The sequence below is a fragment of the Salvelinus alpinus genome, chromosome 14 (assembly GCF_045679555.1).
Source record: "Salvelinus alpinus chromosome 14, SLU_Salpinus.1, whole genome shotgun sequence".
Classification (NCBI taxonomy): domain Eukaryota; kingdom Metazoa; phylum Chordata; class Actinopteri; order Salmoniformes; family Salmonidae; genus Salvelinus; species Salvelinus alpinus.
In genome coordinates, this window is record NC_092099.1 from 25,028,733 (window position 1) to 25,044,776 (window position 16,044).

At 44.6% G+C, this 16,044-nt stretch overlaps 1 protein-coding gene across 8 annotated transcripts in view; it reads right to left on the minus strand.

The window, feature by feature from the left end:
- Positions 1-2,548: 2,548 nt before the first annotated feature.
- Positions 2,549-16,044, minus strand: part of LOC139538640 (alpha-1,3-mannosyl-glycoprotein 4-beta-N-acetylglucosaminyltransferase A-like) — a 56,502-nt gene continuing 43,006 nt past the window's right edge. For 3 of the 8 annotated variants that reach the window (XM_071340917.1, XM_071340925.1, XM_071340923.1), the window contains exons 5-19: positions 15,630-15,763; positions 14,190-14,236; positions 13,959-14,072; positions 13,077-13,152; positions 11,733-11,847; positions 11,236-11,366; positions 11,041-11,148; positions 10,743-10,817; positions 10,406-10,524; positions 9,328-9,406; positions 8,977-9,037; positions 8,693-8,805; positions 3,561-8,554; positions 3,061-3,247; positions 2,549-2,938 (exon numbers count right to left, since the gene is read on the minus strand). In XM_071340917.1, coding sequence (XP_071197018.1) covers positions 8,528-8,554; positions 8,693-8,805; positions 8,977-9,037; positions 9,328-9,406; positions 10,406-10,524; positions 10,743-10,817; positions 11,041-11,148; positions 11,236-11,366; positions 11,733-11,847; positions 13,077-13,152; positions 13,959-14,072; positions 14,190-14,236; positions 15,630-15,763 — 1,199 coding nt within the window. In that variant the 3' untranslated portion in view covers positions 2,549-2,938; positions 3,061-3,247; positions 3,561-8,527. Of the gene's footprint in view, positions 2,939-3,060; positions 3,248-3,556; positions 8,555-8,692; positions 8,806-8,976; positions 9,038-9,327; positions 9,407-10,405; positions 10,525-10,742; positions 10,818-11,040; positions 11,149-11,235; positions 11,367-11,732; positions 11,848-13,076; positions 13,153-13,958; positions 14,073-14,189; positions 14,237-15,629; positions 15,764-16,044 lie in introns of all 8 variants that reach the window. The other 5 variants (XM_071340922.1, XM_071340921.1, XM_071340918.1 and 2 more) reach the window with 5 other exon arrangements.

Below are 16,044 nucleotides of genomic sequence, written 5' to 3' on the forward strand. Positions count from 1 at the left end.
CCCATAACAAGCACGGGAGGGAATTCCATAACTTCCACTCGCACAGCTCTCCAGACCCTATAACTGAGCATGAGTAAATCCTTCGTTTGATACGGTTATCAATAAGAAAAGTCGACATTAGAATGCAGCTTACTTTAAACCACCTCTGAGCGAATTTATCTAAATAGCTACAGGGCACCTAAAGTCGTTTCCCAATGCTTTGTGGCGATTATATCAGTTCTAGCGGGTTAATATGTTTTATGGAAAAAGGGTGTCTCCATAATAACCAATCTAAATAGCCTACCTTCAACTGGTAAAAAGTTGTCACGACGTGCGCGCTGCTGTTTCCATGACAGCTGCAGCTGTCTCTCAACCAGGGCTCTCTCAACTCACACACACCCCTCAAGCCCTCCCCACCATTCATTCACTCACTCACTCAGTTACAGCCTGCTCACTGCCTGATAGTTAGCAGCAGCAGGTATCTGAAATATGTGTTTTTAAAGAGAATGCCATTGCGGCCGCGGTGCAATTTAAAAGTAGCCCAAAAACTTGCCACCCGCAACCAATACATTTTTCAAAGTATCCCAATTCACAAGAAAACTACGAACATGACAAGCCTGACCTTTGGTATGGATTTCAGTCTGATGGAAGGCGGGTTTACAGACGGGTGCGTGTCTAGAAACCTTAGATTGGCCACTTTCACTGGTGTGACGGAAGAACTAGCTACATTTCTGCCATTGTGTTGTGTTGTGATTGGCTATTACGAGCCTTCTGTTTATGATGCACTGCAAAGCCGTCTGTTTAGCTAGATAGCCGGTTGAGCAATAAGTGCCGAACGACTTGAGAAACCCAGCAGCTTGATAACCAAATTAATTAGGAAATAAACTATAATGGGTACACTATACCTTGCTGCAGCACTCGCTCAACGCACACACCCCTCAAGCCCTCCCCACCATTCATTCACTCACTCAGTTACAGCCTGATCACTGCCTGATAGTCAGCAGCAGCAGGTAACAGTGAAATATATAGATTTGTTTTTAAAGAGAAATGGAATGGCGGCCGCGTTGCAATTTAAAAGAAGCACAAAAACCCTCCAGCAATACATTTTCACCCGCGACATCGTTTTCAAAGTAAGCCCTGTCCCAATTCCCAGGAAAACCACGAACGTCGCAAACCTGACCTTTGGTTTGGATTTCAGTCTGATGGTTGGGCGGGTTTACAGTCTAGACACCTTAGATTGGCCACTTTTACTGGTGTGATGGACGAAGTAACAAATTCCTACCATTGGCCAGTCCAGCGTTGTGATAGGCTATTACGAGCCTTCTGTTTGCGATACACTGCAAAACCGTCTGTTTAACTAGATACTGTAGTTCGGCACTTAGTGCTCAACCCGACTACTTGGAATACCCAGCAGCTTGATAACCAAATGAATTGGGAAATAAATTATAACAGGTACACTATACCTTGCTCTATCAACGCACACACCCCTCAAGCCCTACCCACCATTCACTCACTCAGGCAGTCACGTTGAGTGGAATGTACTTGCTAAACTTAGCTAATTACTTATTAGCCAGCAAAACGAAAAGCGGTCAGCTTTTTTCCACATACAATATGTACACTTTAAACTGCAGATAGCCTACTGGTTAAGAGGATTGGGCTGTTCCATACAATATGTACACTTTAAACTGCAGATAGCCTACTGGTTAAGAGGATTGGGCTGTTCCCAACGCACACACCCCTCAAGCCCTACCCACCATTCACTCACTCAGGCAGTCACGTTGAGTGGAATGTACTTGCTAAACTTAGCTAATTACTTATTAGCCAGCAAAACGAAAAGCGGTCAGCTTTTTTCCACATACAATATGTACACTTTAAACTGCAGATAGCCTACTGGTTAAGAGGATTGGGCTGTTCCATACAATATGTACACTTTAAACTGCAGATAGCCTACTGGTTAAGAGGATTGGGCTGTTCTTCCAGGTCGCTGATTCAAATCCCGAGCAGACTGAAAAATCTGTCGATGTGCCCTTGAGCGAGGCACTTTGCCCCATTTGCTCCTGTATGTTGCTCTGGATGCGAGTGTCTGGTAAATGACTAAAATGTAAACAAATACGCTAAATGATGCATATAATAGGAGTGCAAAGAGCAATGTGTAGTTTTGGGATGATAGTGCAGGGTGCATAGTCTGTGGATGAATAGTGCTAAGTCCATGGATGAGAGGACCAGGTGGACGGTTGGTGAGGGCCATGGCACGGGAAGAAACTGTTCTGTGGCAGGAGGTTTTGCCAGAGGGGAATGCTTGGAAGAGGGGGTGGAAGGGGTCGGCAATCAACTTTCCAGCACACTTCCTTGCCTTCGATTCGTGCAGGACAGCCAATGACCCTCTCAGCAGACCAGACAATCCGTTGCAGTGATGGTGGTGAGGATGGACTCGTGGTCATTTAGAACTGAATCAGTACACACAGCATTCAAAGGAGGGCTGAGAACAAAACACCATGCATTCACCAAAAATTGTACTGTGGAAAACAGATTTTTTTTAATAGTAATTGACTGATAAAGAACTATTATCTATAGTTGACATTGTTTTATTGTATAGTCAGTAATAGAGTCAAATTGCATAGGGAGTCTCATCAGAGCAGATGTTAATCAGCAAGCCAGAGCCATCTGAGGAAAGAGCACAAAGTAGAACAAAGATTTACAGTAAGTGCGAACAGAATAAATGTATCATTTGACATAAGATTCCACCTAAAACAATGACATAAGCCCTGTCCCAATGAATCTTTGCTCAACTCTTCACTTCCTTCTCAAAACCCATTGGAGGTCTTAGGCAAGGAACTTTGGGTCATCTCCTCTTATGGTGGTTTTAGGAGGCGGCGCGATGGTCAGTCCTTGCATCCATAACGGTGTCTATGAATTTGAGAGCGGTTACATTTCTCCAGCCCCATCCCTCAGCTTTTTACTAAACAGGGGCAAGAAGAATGCTTTGTTATTGTTTCAACTGCTGATTGCCGCTTTAAGAAACAAATAAATGAGCATACAAGTATGTTTAAGCATACATGACTGTTGAGTGTGGTGCCATACCTTTAACTCCCAGGTGCAGCAGAGCTGACACACAAAAAAAATGACGTTGCGGCCGATGTCTTGACCACCCTCTGGCTGTCCTCAAGAAAACGGTAGCCCTAGAAGGTGTCCCAGGTACTGTTTGTGGCCATGTCACCTCTCAGAACCAGTGAAGATCTCCAGGTTTTCAGTCGGGCATCAGCTTAATCTATAGAGGTCAGAACAACACAGGAGATGGAATTAGATTTAGTATGGAGTCAAAGTCCCAAATTAAAATCCTCATACAATCCATAGACATTTGTAAAAAGGTAAACAAAAGTATGACAATGGAGTTTGAGGAAGGTGGAGCGATACATATGTGCAAAGTTGTTTAATTAAGGCATAAGATGAGTTGGTAGTCACCACCGTATTTGTGAGAGTGCAGTAATTTCTGAATCTTGATATGTAGTAAATATTTCTTCAGGTAAAAAAAAAATCATCTTCTCTAATTAATTTAATACGTGCGGGTTCTACTCACTCACTCGTAAACTCTCAAATGTAATTTGCGATCACCACACCGGTCTACGCCCCCTGACCCGTCCTCTGCTCGCTCGACCACATTTCTTTTCTCTCGACTGAAGCGTTTGCTCACGCAATGAGGTTTCATCTTGCTCGCGCGCGCCATCTAGTGCTCATTCGACTTTTGGATCGGATTTGACACCATATACATGACTCGGAATTAATCAGGCTGGTGCAGAAAGCTGTGCACTTTGCAATGGAAGTGTGGCTTAGCCAACCAACACAATTAATGCTAGGCCTACGCTTTAAAATAAAGGATGGTATACAAGTTAAACTGTCAACGTTAGCTAGCAGCCTGGTCCTCAGGCTTTCCTAACGTTACAACGCAGTCGTGTTGGAGACATGCGTTGATTCCAAAGCATACATTCCCTACCACCCTGTCCTCGTAGCATTTAGGCATTGTGTTGTACTTACATTTAAGACAGCTATCGGATCAATTACGCAAGAAATGTATAAGAAAATACTATTTGACACGGTCGTAGTTATGCAAGCCACCATCTTTAATTCGCAAAGTATCCTGGGAATGCGGAAGTGAACTAGATGCATGCTGGGAGTGTTTGTAGTTCCTGTAAAAAAAATAAAAAGTTAACGATTGTAACGTACTTGTTCAAGTCTACTGCTAGGGGCCACTCAAGGCTCACAGAACATCAAAAGGAGCACGATGGCAAGGATAACTCAAATATAGCAACTTTGTCTACAACATGTTGATGCCATCTCATTGATTTGAAACTGGCTGGCTGGCTGGTTCCACATGGATGTGTGGCTGATGGTGATGAGTCATTCTCCTGTCAAACAGCAACTACATTACTTGAAATCATGAAACCAAGGCAGAAAACAGATGGGCATGAATTGTTTCAACAAGTTTGATTTATTTAAAACGATGAGAATGTACATCCATGTCAAAAGCAGAGGCAGACATACTAATGTACATGAAGGCACATGGACTGATGGGGAGTAGGTGGAGACAGGCAGGGGTGGGAGAGCCTGGCTGTCTCAATAGTCTATCCTTCATCCACTTTTAGGGTCTAGGCAGGCATCCTCCATATTGCTTTTATATACAGTCTTCGATAAGCGTGGATGAAGGGCAAAATACAAAGATGAAAGGAACCCAATTTAAACTGAGGCACACCCACAGCCCCAGCCATCCTCCACATGAATGGCAGGAGTTTATACAGGAAGTCGCAAATACATTTATCTGCAAAGCTCTGGCGAAGTAATGTATATATCTGGCACGATTCGCAGTTCTAGAGTATCAGATCTAAATAATACATTTCTATCCGAAGGTTCTAGAATGTTGCACTCTTTACATAAGCCCCAGGTGTGAGCGAGGATCTGGTTTGACCAGGGGGCTCAGGGGAAGGGCCAGCTCCATGCAAAGGTGGTTGGTTGACCAATCAAATCACACACACACCATCAATAACAAACATGTACAAACAAGCAAACCTGGTACAAAGTGTCCAGCTTTCGAAAGTTTTGCCCAAATCCCAATAGAGTACCACAGTATGAGTCATAATATCCATAAAACCTAGCGGTCAATCATGGAAATTGTTCCAATCATTTTTCCCCATAGGGAATTTTAGAAACACTAAGGGCTGTGTTTCGTGTAGGCTTATCCTGACGTGACATTTTGATAGCAGTGTAAATATCTCTAGGACAAGGTGACGTATCAATATATTTGCTTGTATTTTTACCCCCAAAATTGAAATGCTAATTAGCTGCTAATGTGGCCAACATAAAGAACTACAAATGCCATGATCTGGAAGAGACTGCCAAATCGAGTCAAAGGTAAGGATCTCTGGATTAACTAATGTTAGCTAAATGTAGCAATGAATACAATTGATTAATTTCTTTGATTGGACAACTCTGAACAGTCTTGTGCAAGTTTTACATTTACACAACACCTGTTAGCAAAAGGTATCAGCTAGAGATGACATGCAGGGGCTTGCAGGGATTTGTAGTTTTGCGTGATGTCTGTTTTGACGCTAATTATTATTTTCAAATTTCAAAGTAAATAGAGCCTAAATATATTGAAAAAAATCACCTTGGACGAGAGAAATTTACATGGCTATCAAAACGTCACACCAGGGTAAGCCTACACAAAACACAACCCTTTAAGTGTTTCTAGAATCCCCTATGGGGAAATTAAGATGGGAAAACAATTGGAACTATTTCCCTGTTTGACCGCTCGGTTTTATGGGTATTATGACTCCTCCACTGTGGGGCTCTATCGACCCCTAGTCTGTATCCTAGCTAGGACAAAAAACAAACAAAAAAAGATTGGGTAGGAATTAGCAATAGCACCACCTTGCTCTCTTATAGTGTAGATGGGATTTGTTCCTTATAGCTGTCCAACCCTTCTAGATCAACATTAAGTGCTGAGGGGTTGGGGCTAGGGGGCTATTTAGAATTGGACGTGTGTGTGCATGCACATATTTAACATTTAAAATAGCACCCCCAAATAAACCGATCACTATCTTCACAAACGTGGATGGATTTCTGGTAGAAAAAAATCCTTCATAAAATCTCTTACTGTATAAACATCTCATGGAAAACAGTTTTGACCTATCCTGAAACAAGGCAAAGAGCATGTAGGACGTTTAGACAATGCAAGTTGCTTTTCTGTATATCTACAGAGTGAATAAGGCGCCACTCCAAGTGGAGCCTGGCTGTCTGCATGCAGCCCTCTGCAACAAGACAGCAAATAGAAAAAGTACAGCAGTCGACATCCTGCCCAACAACTACCAGCAGTCTCAGATTGGACAGATTCAGGCATCACATGGGGTAGAACTCATGAGAAGTGTGAAATGACATCCATTGGAGATGGTAAAGGAAAGCACACCAAAAAAAGTATAGAACATTAAACAAATTCAGTGCAACTTTCTAAATAGCATTTGATCGTCAATTTACAGAGATTCCTTCCCAATTTACAGAAAATAAAATGTAATAATGTCCCCAAAAATATATCCCCCATTGCTGACGGTAAACATGGGGCACAGTACAATTGGTGGTGATTTATGGTGGAACCGCTACCCCTGTGTAGCCATCTGTCAATCAAGTATCATGTATTCTGTAAGGACCTATAGCATTTCAAACCTCCAAGGGCGAGTCTATGTAGGGTAGAGGAAAAGGAGGGAGTGAAAGGTTTGCAACAGAGCCATTCAGGAAGTTCTGCTTCAGAATCTCGGATGAGCAGGATTTTAAGGCACTTGGGTCTGATCTAGCACAGCCTCGGCCAGTATCTCTGGCTTAAACTTGCTACATCCATTTTTGGAATTATATATATATATATATATATACACACACACATACACCCATTGATTCGTGAATAATATAACTTATAAATGCCTCATGAACTTGGTTCAACAGTCGTACCCCATCAGAACCCAACATAAGCTTGTTTTACTCAAATGTTAGTAAACAATGTATATGTAAACAAACACTGTATAGCCTCAACTTGGTTAAATCTGTCATTTTGACATATTGGATGGTCAGTCCTCTGTGAATTTGAGCATGGTTACATTTCTCCAGGCCAATCTCAGGCTTTTTTTGTTCTTTTTTTTTTTTTTAAACCAAAACAGAGACAGGTTGAACTTAATGTTTCAATTAAGGGTTCTAGCTTCAAGGACTGTTCTGACATCTCTTATTTTAACTTTGACTGTCTAGGAAACGTCATCCAAAAACAGACTCTGGACCAGCAGTTGGAGCCAACCTCTATCTGAACCATCCAGCAGACAAGAGAACATGGAACACCAAGCCACACTGTGAAAACAATTATTCATTTAACAAAAAGAGCGGGTGCAGGCACATATCAACTACCGTAGTATAAACTCTTCACAGAATAAAAAATACAAGTTCTGACTTTTAACCTCTTGTACAAATTAAGGATTTATTTCAAATAAATTAATTCACCTTCATAGATCATTGTCATAGTAGTAATAATATCATCAATATAGCAATATCCCTTCAGGTAAGCGAAGTCAAGGCCAAAGTCTGATTGGTTTACCACTAAAAGGACACAGGTGGTCTTTCAGCCTGGCTTCCTGTCAAACGAAGTAGAACGATAAATATGGTTTCCATCAAGATTATTCATTTAATAATGAATAGGATTAAACTGTCCCAGACACAGCTCTTAGGTAATGTAGGTTTCAGGTTTTTGCTCTAGAATGATTAGGGTTGGGACCGGGACAGGTAAGCTGGGACAGGTAGGCTGACCCTAGATCTGCGCCGCTTTGTTTGCCATCGTCATTGTAATTCCCTTAAAAGAAGAGCTGAGGAGAAAGGGACAAAGGCAGTTATCCACCACCATAAGATGACTGACACCTTACTTGGTCTATTACTTGCTGTTTAGCAAGAACACACATCCCTGTGGAACACAACAAAAAGCAACAGATCCGTGAGGCTAATAGACATTCTTCAGTCACCAGCAGGGGGCTCTGTGGCTCCAGTGACAGTGCAATACCCCAGCTGACCAGACCAGAGATGGGGATGGTAGCGAGCACATGGAGCACCTACTTTGCACCAGTGTTTGGGTGACATCAGCCCATCAGGTCAGTCTCTCCGAGTCACAAGCCCTCTGTGTAACACACAGTTACCTCAACTGTCAGAGCTGGGAACGGAATTCTGCAGGACACGCCCAATTCCTTCTGATATTTTAAATGTCTCTTTTTTGTACAGTAGTATTCACATTTACGCAAAAAGATAGAGAAGGAGAGCAAGAGTGTGAGAGAGAGAGAGCAAGTGAGAGAGAGAGCAAGAGAGCGAGCGAGAGATTGAATGAGAGTGTCCTCAGACAGAAGCCCTGAGAGGAGTGGCTCTGGTGAGCTCTGAGGATGTCACTGCTGGTTGCCAGAGGGCCCCTGGTCAGCAAGTTTTAGGCGCGTCTGCGAGCACCCCGGGGCCGGGGGCCTGGATTGTGGCCCCCCGCCTTATGTCAGCCTGGTAGCTTTTTTATGTGGATCTACAAAGAGACACAGAGGAACACAGACATGTCACACACACCCGTCTTTATACAGGATAACATTACCCTGGGTACATAGAACAATAGATACATTTGATAAAAGATTAAAAAACAGATGACGCTGTGTGATTGGCTGACCTCGCTGAGGATGGCCCAGACAGCAGAGTCTTTGATGACAGAGAGACGCAGCGCCACCACCGGGTTGAAGGAGGTGTCTACAGCACCCTCCGCCACACCCTTCTCAAACTGACCTAGGGAGGGAAGGAGGGGAGAGAAAGAGAAAGGGGGAATAAGAGCTGGGATTGAGTTTGTACATTGTTTATCAGTCTGTGGGAGGAAAAATGCAAGTGGGTAATGGGATCAGGGTGCGTTCTGAGTAGAGAAAGCTAACAGGACAGGAGGGTTGGTGCTTGTCCACTCACCGATTCTGTAGTAGCGGTCTTCAGTTCGCTTGTACTTCTCTTTGGTCTTTGGTCCAGTTTCCTTCAGACAGACATTTTGGGATTATTTGTGTAAGGTTCTGCATACACTAGGTAGAGAGCCTTGTTAACGCTAACATACAGAAAACTACACACTGTGCTCATCTCCCGCCTCCTGCACTGATATTGATTGGAGCAGGTAATGCTCATGATCTTGTCAATAACCAAATCGATACACATTGAGTGATCGGTCAATAAACCAAATCAGACACAAGTGCCCTGCCTCTGTTTACACATCCTTGCACACTGTCATCTGAATGTTGTCTGTGCATTGTCTGAATGTTGTCGACTTACCAAGAAGGGCAGTATCTCTACGGTGGTGTTCTCTATCCTGTCCCCAGGGTGTTCCTGGTTCCCACTGCGGAACAGGAACCTGCCAATCACACAACACCTATTAATGCATATTCACGTCCCATGGCACACTCATGAATACGCATACTCACACCTTCCTTACACGCAACACTGTCCTGTCACACAATGTGCTGTGCTTTTAGAACGACACATCTGACAAGTCTAAACTAAGCCTGAGGCAGCAATGGCACACGAGCACACACACACACCCACCCCTCCACTTAAGCTGTTAATGAATCTTGTCACACATAACATGGCTAACAGGTGCAAATCAAGCCCAGACACCAACACTGGAGAGAGGTCACGGACTGCTGTGAACAGAAACACTACACATGAAACAGTGATGAGTTGGTCTCTCCTTCTGTCTCTCTGAAGCTCCCTGACTTCTAACACCCCTATAGCCTCTTTCTTCTCATTCATCCCTTCCACATCCCCTCACCTAGCCCCTTCCTCCACATCCCCTCACCTAGCCCCTTCCTCCACATCCCCTCACCTAGCCCCTTCCTCCACATCCCCTCACCTAGCCCCTTCCTCCACATCCCCTCACCTAGCCCCTTCCTCCACATCCCCTCACCTAGCCCCTTCCTCCACATCCCCTCACCTAGCCCCTTCCTCCACATCCCCTCACCTAGCCCCTTCCTCCACACCCCCTCACCTAGCCCCTTCCTCCACATCCCCTCACCTAGCCCCTTCCTCCACACCCCCTCACCTAGCCCCTTCCTCCACATCCCCTCACCTAGCCCCTTCCTCCACATCCCCTCACCTAGCCCCTTCCTCCACATCCCTTTCTTAGCCCTTCCTTTCTCCCTCCAAACCATTCCGCTCTTTCTTTCCGTGAATCTCTCTCCCTCTCCTAGAAGGCAGTCCTGGGAATTCTTATTTTAGAACACTCATTAGCACACTGAGCCCCAGAGAGACAGGCACGCTAAAGCTTGTGGAAGAGTGTGTGTGGCACGACCTCCCTTTTCCCTCTCAGAATTGACACACACAAAGCGTGCGTGCACACAAACTCCCTCCTCACCTCTCTATGCTGACGGGCCTGTCGAACTTGAAGAGGACATAGTCTCCAGCAGTAGGGTTGATGGCCCAGAAGAAGTCTTCTCCTAAGTAGGTCTTGTCCAGCGTGTGGCCCTGGTACACCTACACAGCACAACATTAGCTAAATGCACTCAAAACCTTTCAGTACAATTCTCAAATAATTATACAAATCAAACTTTTAAAATGCATTCCAAACACTCAATACCGAGCATACTACCTTATTGAAATAAAAAGCCAATAATGAAAACAGGCGTTAAAACAATATACATTTTTCAACTCATAAGGCCAAGGTAGAAATTTGTGTTTTAAAGGTGATGTACCTTGAGAGACGTGGACACCTCAGCAGGCGGGTTCACGTGGATTTTATGGAGCAAGGGTTTCAGGAAGTCCTTATCCTAAACAGGAAGAGGAAGTGAGACACCAGCAGGGACGACAGGAAGTGGTCATACCAGGGGGGGGAAGTCAGCATGGCCTAGTATAATGGCCGTGAGTTGGTCGGTTGAGGACATATTGGGGTAGTGATTGGGGGTATTTAGGAAATATGGTACAGGACATTTTATCAAAGGCTGATGCAGGGCGAGTGATCTAGAGGGAGTGTGATAGAGGTTTATGACCCACAGTGAGTTTCTGGATCTTTCCGGCCAGAGAGGAGTGCAGCCCCACATGTTGAAAGAGAGAGGGCCTGAACCGCACACGCAGACTCGACTTTTGCCGCTCACAGTGCTTCTGTAGGGAGAAAGGGTAGATGGAGAGAGTCAAGAGAGTTGATGAAGATACCACACACACAAACAACCAAACAGGGCGTGTACGTACTGCGTCTTTCTCCGGGTTACACACTTTGACCCAGAGGATGTGGTCCAGTAGCCAATCAATGGGCTTCTCCTTATAGAACATGAAGATAAACTCTACGATCAGATTGAGATCTGGAGCCTGGAACATCTTACCTGAGAGAAGGAGAGAGGTAGATGGGGAGAGAGAGTGGAAAGAGGAGTGTGTGAAACAAGGAGAGGGGGGTATGGGGAATGGAGATCGAGGGAAAGGAAGGTGAAAAAGAGGGGAAGGAGGGACAGAGAGCAGGACAACCAGTGGGCTGGCTATTCAAACCTTGCTCTGTTTTTTTTGCACTCCAAAAAGTCTCCTGATGTTTGTTGACTTTCTTTAATTTTAGCTGACAGTCAGTGTTCGTTAAGGGTCAAAGATTCCTCGTTAAGCCCCAGTGACCGTTCGTTAAGGACCATTAATTGCTGACTAATAGCTTGTTAGAGGGTTGCTAAATGCCCAGAGTTTGTGTGTGTGTGCGTGCGTGTTACCGATGAAGCCGAGCTGGGAGAACTCGAGGATCATCCAGTCCTCGGAGGAGAGCTGCAAGGCAAAGTTCTTCATGGTGGCAAAGTAGTTGGGCTTGGCCACAATGTCATCCTCCAACTGGAGGGAGAGGGGGGGGACTGGTGAGCAGGGGTTTGGCCATCACATCTAGTCATCTACTAATCACACAAACAGCTGACAAACATGGACTACCACACAAGTCTCTCACTAAGCTACTTTCTATAGGTACTGTATGATGTCTACGGCCTACAATAGACTGAACTACACTGTCAATGACAGCATTCAGTACCTCTGCCCACTCCTCCCGAGTGGAGAACACAGGATGGAAGATGAAAACAACCAAAACAGAAGGACAGAAAGAACGACAGAAGGGGTTAAGAGAGGATGAGATCCAATGTGTTAATTCATTATACACAGTGTACAAAACATTAGGAACACCTTTCCATGACAGACTGACCAGGTGAATACTACGATCCCATATTGATGTCACTTGTTAAATCCACTTCAATCAGTGTAGATGAAGGGGAGGAGACCGGTTAAAGAACGATTTTTAAGCCTTGAGACAATTGAGACATGGATTGTCTGTGTGCCATTCCGAGGGTGAATGGGCAAGACAAAATATTTAAGTGCCTTTCAAATGGGGTATGGTAGTAGGTGCCAGGCGCACCAGTTCGAGTATATCAAGAACTGCAACGCTGCTGGCTTTTTCACACTCAACAGTTTCCTGTGTGTATCAAGAATGGTCCACCTCCCAAAGGACATCCAGCCAACTTGACACAACTGTGGGAAGCATTGGAGTCAACCTGGGCCAGCATCCCTGTGGAACACTTTCGACACCTTGTAGAGTCCATGCCCCAACGAATTGAGGGTGTTCTGAGGGCAAAATATTAGGAAGATGTTGTTCATGTTTTGTACACTCAGTGTATGTATGTTTGTCATCAATGGGAGAGAGGAAGGGAGCAGGAGGTGGTATGATAGAAGATGTACAACAACCTGTACAGTATGTCTGATCTTTATATTCACTAAGAAGAGAAAAGGGCTACCCAACTCTCAGACACAGTATGTACGCCTTGTACTAACACAGACTAGCAAATGGCCTCGCGTAATGTAAAGAACACGTCCAAATTGGGCGCACCTTGTTCCAAACTGCCGGCTCACCAGTGTTTCCGTGGTAACAAACCCTATGATGCTGAAGTGTGTTGGTACAAGGTGTACTACAGCTCTGCCCCAGACTAATACCGCTCCTGCCGGGCACATTCCAACAGGTTGCCATGGGAACGCAGGTTTAGTAGGGGCAGAATGTGTGTCTGTTCCAAGGACGTACACACCTGGACATAGTAGACTCCTTTGCTCACAGCATACATCATGAGGAAGGAATAGTCCAGATTCTGCTTGGTCCGCCATCTACAACACAAACACACAATAATGAATAATTTCCTCATACCCAGTTACTAAATGACTGGTGGCTGGAGGGAGCAGGTGTGCACATCCCTGCCTGATGAACGGTGTTGGGACCAGCATAAGCGCATACAAACACACACACACGTGGGCGAGCGCCCACCCACACACGCACACCCACCCATGCTAATGAGTTGCATTGTTCTTCATTCCATCTCAGCAGCAGGGATTCCAGTGAGCTTCTCATAAATATTCAATGAGCCCGCAAAAATATAATCAAGCGCTAACAAAGGGCAGCACACAACAAGCACACATCAGACCAATTTCAAACATTGTTTACCCTCCAAAACATCAGCTCTCCATCAACCCCCACACACGCGAGAGCGAGCCGCGCGGCAGAGAGAGCAACAATAGAGAGAGATGGAGACAGAGGTTTCCACAGCACAGTCAATGTAGGAGAGTGGGGGAAGGGGGAGGCAGGGAGAAGGGAAGGAGATAGGGAGGGGTGCAGTCGACCTTGAGCTCACTTTGAGGGATGCCTGTGGAATACTGAGTACCTGGCCCACCCCTTACAGTTCATCCCCCTCCCCTCTTCGCCGTATTGTCAATGGTATTGCCCACCGGACGTGGCACATCAACGACAAATAACCAAAACAAAATCAATTTTGGGGTGTGAGCAGTGGAGATCGGCTGGAGAGGTACAGGCGTGACGGCGTGTGGCTGTTATTTGACCGTTTGTCACCAATTGAAGATGAACTTCCTTGGATTCTTTACAGAATCAAATGATTGTTTCACTTTGTGTGTTTTCTTACCTGACCCGCTCTCTGGAGTCTCCAAAAGTCTCCTTGAGTTCTTTGAGATCTGGGTAGTAGCTGGCAGGAGGAGAGATCAGCTCCAACAGACCTGAACTGAACTCTGTAGAAAACCTGGGATAGACACATGTTGTCATCCTACTTCTGTTCTCGCTAAACCGCCAGGGGGATTATCAGACAGGAAGTATCACAAAGACAGGAAGCTTAAGGACAGGAAGTGATGTCACTCACTCTTTCTCCAGTCCAGTAACCACGCTTTGGACGTATTCCGTGTCCATCTGCAAAGACAGAATATAATATTATTTGCATGTCACAGTGTGTCACAGTATATATATATATGAAGTTGGAAGTTTACATACATTTAAACTCAGTTTTTCACAATTCCTGACATTTAATCCTAGTACACATTCCCTGTCTTAAGTCAGTTAGGATCACCACTTTATTTTAAGAATGTGAAATGTCAGAATAATAGTAGAGAGAATTATTTATTTCAGCTTTTATTTCTTTCATCACATTCCCAGTGGGTCAGAAGTTTACATACACTCAATTAGCATTTGGTAGCATTGCCTTTAAATTGTTTAACTTGGGTCAAACGTTGCAGGTAGCCTTCCACAAGCTTCCCACAATAAGTTGGGTGAATTTTGGCCCATTCCTCCTGACAGAGCTGGTGTAACTGAGTCAGGATTGTACGCCTCCTTGCTCGCACACGCTTTTTCAGTTCTGCCCACAAATTTCTATAGTATTGAGGTCAGGGCCACTCCAATACCTTGACTTTGATGTCTTTATACCATTTTGCCACAACTTTGGAAGTTTGCTTGGGGTCATTGTCCATTTGGAAGACCCATTTGTGACCAAGCTTTAATGTCATGACTGATGTCTTGAGATGTTGCTTCAATATATCCACATAATTTTCCATCCTCATGATGCCATCTATTTTGTGAAGTGCACCAGACCCTCCTGCAGCAAAGCACCCCCACAACATGACGCTGCCACCCCCGTGCTTCACGGTTGGGATGGCGTTCTTCGGCTTGCAAGGCTCCCCTTTTTTCCTCCAAACATAACAATGGTCATTATGGCCAAACCGTTCTATTTTTGTTTCATCAGACCAGAGGGCATTTCTCCAAAAAGTATGATCTTTGTCCCCATGTGCAGTTGCAAACCGTAGTCTGGCTTTTTTTAATGGCGGTTTTGGAGCAGTGGCTTCTTCCTTGCTGAGCAGCCTTTCAGGTTACGTCGATATAGGACTCGTTTTACTGTGGATATTGATACTTTTGTACCCGTTTCCTCCAGCATCTTCACAAGGTCCTTTCCTTTCTCCCAAGGATGAACCAGACTTGTGGAGGTCTACAAATCAGGTCTTGGCTGATTTTTTGATTTTCCCATGATGTCAAGCAAAGAGGCACTGAAATGCATCCACAGGTACACCTCCAATTGACTCAAATTATGTCAATTAGCTGATCAGAAGCTTCTAAAGCCATTACATGATTTTCGGGAATTTTCCAAGCTGTATAAAGGCACAGTCAACTTAGTGTATGTAAACTTCTGACCCACGGGAATTGTGATAGTGAATTATAAGTGAAATAATCAGTCTGTAAATAATTGTTGGTAAAATTACTTGTGTCATGCACTATATATAGTGAGTTGCGATTGTGAGAATGCATTTCCCCACACCTCTCCAACGAAGACGATGATGACACAGTCAAGTTTCTCCTCCGGTGAGAGCTTGTCGATGAGCGAGTGCAGAGTCTCGGCCAGGTACGACTTCACTTTACGCTTTACGGTAGGAATACCCATCACCATGGAGACTAGGCGGAGATGAGAGGCCCCGGGTAAGAACAGGGTCAGACCATAGAGGAAGAAACACAAAAACACAGGCAGAGAACAGGACGTGTTAAATGTGGTAACTCCTAAGTCGCATTGTATTACAAGAAAATAAACATTTTCAGTTCATGGAGGGCAGAAGTTCAACTAAGGAAAGAGACAGAGAGCAAGGGAGATGGGTGAGACAGCAGATTCTTATTCTCCTGGCTATCAGTCCTATTGTATGTGTCCTAAATGGGGAATAGAGACAGTTCTGTACCTTAGA